This window comes from Loxodonta africana, chromosome 10, assembly GCF_030014295.1.
Source record: "Loxodonta africana isolate mLoxAfr1 chromosome 10, mLoxAfr1.hap2, whole genome shotgun sequence".
NCBI classification, from domain to species: Eukaryota; Metazoa; Chordata; class Mammalia; order Proboscidea; family Elephantidae; genus Loxodonta; species Loxodonta africana.
In genome coordinates this window covers 61,474,282-61,478,350 of record NC_087351.1, presented here as the reverse complement: position 1 = coordinate 61,478,350, position 4,069 = coordinate 61,474,282, and the positions used below count along the sequence as shown (strand labels likewise).

The 4,069-nt window shown below is 41.2% G+C and overlaps 1 protein-coding gene across 1 annotated transcript; it reads left to right on the top strand.

The window, feature by feature from the left end:
• Window positions 1-1,784: 1,784 nt before the first annotated feature.
• RPS29 (ribosomal protein S29) lies at window positions 1,785-3,755 on the top strand. The gene is made up of 3 exons (XM_003408529.4): window positions 1,785-1,920; window positions 2,142-2,241; window positions 3,596-3,755. The coding sequence occupies exons 1-3, from the start codon at window positions 1,859-1,861 to the stop codon at window positions 3,602-3,604; spliced, it is 171 nt and encodes a 56-aa protein (XP_003408577.1). The 5' UTR covers window positions 1,785-1,858; the 3' UTR covers window positions 3,605-3,755.
• The last annotated feature ends 314 nt before the right edge of the window (window positions 3,756-4,069 follow it).

The window sequence follows — 4,069 nt, the reverse complement described above, 5'->3', positions numbered from 1 at the left end:
GAGAGAAGTATAATTTCTCAACTGCAATTTTGCAATATCTTAATTAAGGTGAATAACCTTCAGACCAAAATAAGCAATAAGAACTATGTGAATCTCAATATGGTTTAGGAGATTGCGTAAGTGTAACTAGTTCCTTCTGGTTCATCCTTTTTTTTTTTTTTTTTTAAATAGTTCACTTCTCTAGGCCCAAAGGATTATTTAACAGGGTATTTAAAGTATTTATGGAATTGATCTCAGAACAAATCAAGGCTTTAGAATAAAATACCCTTTGTTATCTATCACTAGGCCTTTAGTGGGTCTTTTTCCACATTAGTTACAAAGAATTGTTCATTTTCCCCTAAGCCTTTTCCAAGGCCATTCTTTGACTCAAGCTCTTCCTTTCAAGAGGCATTTCCTTTCATCAAGCCCTGCCCTAGAAATCCCATGCTTCAAGGTCTGCCTCAAAAGCCCTTCAAATGTACCTCAAGTTGGAATTAATTTCTCTCTTCTTTGCTCCTCTTATATTTTGTCAGTACATCCATCCCTGAATCCAGAATACTCTGGTTACTTAGCTCTATGTATGTATGTTACTGAGTCACAAAAGTTGACACTGGAAGGAAGGGCTCTTTGAGATAGTCCTGTTTTCCCCATTAGATTTACAAATTTGAGGGCAGGTATCTGGTTCTATCCTTTTTAATTCTGACTCACCTCCTCCCTTTATCATAGAACACAATGCCTACTTTAATGATTGGCAAGGGAGACTCCACCAGAACCCTGAAATAACATTTCCTCAAGTAGTGTTGTATTTCAATTCTAATGTAGGAGTTTATGTATAAAAGTTTTTTATAGAGCCAGTTAAAACTATGCTTTCCTAGTCTGTGTTTAATCCAGAGCTATGTAAAACACAGTTTTAGGCTTTAAACTCTCAGCATAGATTATAAAATGGCATTTGGTTTTCATTAGTTGTTTTGTCAGTAAATCATCTTGTTGAAGCAGCTTCTATTGCACATTTGTCACTCTATGTAGCCAACTAAATTTAAATATCAAACATACTAAGAGTCAAAGAGCTTATGGTGAAAGGGTATTTCTTGCAGGAGTGTGTCGATTAAAAAAAAAAAAAAACGCTGAAAACGTATTCCGTTTAACAAAATACAGACTCCTACTGTTTATTCTAATTATTACAGGTGATTTTAAATTACTTTCTAAGTTTACTCCAGTAGGTGTCAGTACTGAGTTGGCACAAAATCCTTATTCCACATGTAAAATTTCAATTAAAACTGTGCATAAAGGTTCAAACAATAAAGTGACTGTTAGATTCTTCAAATAACTCAATTTTTAGGGGCTCAAAAGAGACAGGGTCTCGCTATGTTGCCCAGGCTGGAGTGCAGTGGCTATTCACAGGCGCGATCCCACTACTGATCAGCACGGGAGTTTTGACCTGCTCCGTTTCCGACCTGGGCCGGTTCACCCCTCCTTAGGCAACCTGGTGGTCCCCCGCTCCCGGGAGGTCACCATATTGATGCCGAACTTAGTGCGGACACCCGATCGGCATAGCGCACTACAGCCCAGAACTCCTGGACTCAAGCGATCCTCCAGCCTCAGCCTCCCGAGTAGCTGGGACTACAGGCGCGCGCCACCGCGCCCGGCGATTGCGTGCAGCGCTAGACGAACCTTAGAAGCTGAGTTGCGCTGACGTCACCACCCGTGCTGCCCTAGAACGTTTGCAAGCTGCTCAATTCACTCGCGAAACAGCGTTAGCACTGCTGCGCACGCGTTATATGTCAGCAGTGCATCTTGGGTAAACCGAGTTCCAAAAACTTGAAGAGCGCATGCGTGCGCTATTTCTTTCCTTTTGCCTTGGTGCTTTCTTCCAAGCAAGATGGGTCACCAGCAGCTCTACTGGAGTCACCCGCGAAAATTCGGCCAAGGTTCCCGCTCTTGGTGAGAAACAGAAGGGTTCGGGGGAAGAATTAATTTGGGGCTCTGGGTTCTGTGAAATGTAGTGTAGTGGGCGCTTGCGGACGGCGCGTGGTGCATGACGAGTCGGGGCTGCGACAGCCGCCATTACAGGCCTGTGATGGAGCCGGGAAGACCGGGAGTACGAGTGGTGGCCTTCTGAGTGTAATACGTGCAATTTGTATAACGCCAACTTTTTTTTGCAGCCGCGTGTGCTCAAACCGGCACGGTCTGATCCGGAAGTACGGCCTCAATATGTGCCGCCAGTGTTTCCGTCAGTATGCGAAGGATATAGGCTTTATCAAGGTACGCGTCGGTGGACGCCATTCGCTCATGTTTTCTGTGAATGGAGAAAAGCCTTATTTGTTTAGCGTGAGCGTTCGAGCAACTCCGGTTCCCTGTGTTTTAGTTAGCAAGGCTACTCCTTAGTGGCGGTTGTCACTGTTCAGGGTCTAGTGATTAGTTTTTTTCCAGTCAGCTTAATGGAATCGAGGAGGTGTTGGTGAAGGCCTTAAAAATAAGTACGTAGACGTTTTCCAGCCAAATATTTGGTAACCTCTGGCTTAAAATGTTAGTGTCCTGTTCAAGCGTTTGCTGAACTTGATCAAGGCACTTAAGGGTCAGATTCTGCCTGTGTTGAAGAAATGGTAGCCTTTTGCAAAAGTTAATGTGTATGTAAAGCTTTCTCAAGTCTTAAAAGTCTAGTCAGTACTAGCTGATTTTTTTTTTTTTAAACTAATTCGTTAATGGCTGTTTGAGATAAATTGCCAGTATTCTGGTTCATACTTAATTTCGTTTAGGATAGTGAATACTGTCTAAATGTTAAAAGGATGGCTTTTTGTCATATTATACAAAAACAAAAATCATGCAGTCGATTCCAACTCATAGTGATCCTATAGAGAAGAGTAGCACTGCCCCATAGGGTTTCCAAAGAGCGTATGTTGGATTGGAACCGCCAACCCTTTGGTTAGGAGCCGAGCTCATAACCAGTGTGCCACCAGGGCTGCATTTACTGACCAGGCCTGACCCTGCTTAGCTTTATAGATCAGACAAGATCCAGAAGTTTAGGATAGTGTGGCTGTATATAAATTGGGAATATGAGATCGCTGCAGCAGAGACAAAGATCATAAGCTTACACTGTTAAATACTTAACTAGTATATATTTGGTAGGAGTTCACATAACTCACTGGGAGGTAGGTAACGTCACAGATGAGAGAACGGACTCTGGCCTTCCTGCTAGCATGGTGTCTCTAGTTTCTCAGATTAAGATTAAATGTGTTAATTTGTGAACCTTTTAGGATAATGACTGGCACACATTGAGTACCAAAGTATTAGCACTGTATTTAATAGCCCCAAACTACTCTGCATTTCTGGTAAGATGATTTTGTGTACTAATGTTTTATATTGGGAATATTTCTTTGAAAGAAGAACTGAGAATACCAGCACTGAGAAGTCAAGGTTTAAAATGTAAATGTTGAGGTTTGTGGAATAATTTGTTGTAGATGTTAGGTAACTATTTGAACTGCTTAGACCTTGGTAGCTAGGCTGGGTGGGTCAAGTTTCCAGTTTAAATAGCATTCTGTAGTGAACCACAATTTATGAGAATAAAGTTGAGGTTTTAAAGCAATTTTAAAATAATTCATTTCATTTTTTTTTCCAGTTGGACTAAGCAATCTTCCTTGAATGGCGTATCCAAGTCACCTGCACAACAAGAGAGACAATGTTCTAGCTCTTTGTATATAAAATAAAAAATTTTCAGTTGTGACTTTTAATGTGAATGGAATAATAAATTGGTTATAAAAAAATCTTGTAAAAATATACTATCACTTTCCTCAATGGATTTGTCTTTGAGAAACATATTTTCTCCCAGTTATGTAAAGGTATTTATTCTGAACTCTGGTAACTGTCAGTTTTGGTTTTAGTTTTAGTTTGGGGGAAGAAAAAAGGATACCTGTGGAAAAAGCGGAAACCCTGGTGGTGTGGTGAGGTGTGATGGCTGCTAACCAAAACGTTGGCAGTTCGAATCTACCAGGCGCTCCTTGGAAACTATGAGGCAGTTCTACTTTGTCCTGTAGGGTTGCTATGCTACGGAATCAACTCGATGGCAACAGTTTTGGTTTTGGAGAAAGCAGTG

Coding starts and splice junctions, on each gene's coding strand:
- RPS29 (XM_003408529.4), top strand. CDS start 1,859: ATGGGTCACCAGCAGCTCTACTGGAGTCACCCGCGAAAATTCGGCCAA. Junction 1,921..2,141: donor GGCCAAGGTTCCCGCTCTTG/GTGAGAAACAGA, acceptor TTTTTTTTGCAG/CCGCGTGTGCTCAAACCGGC.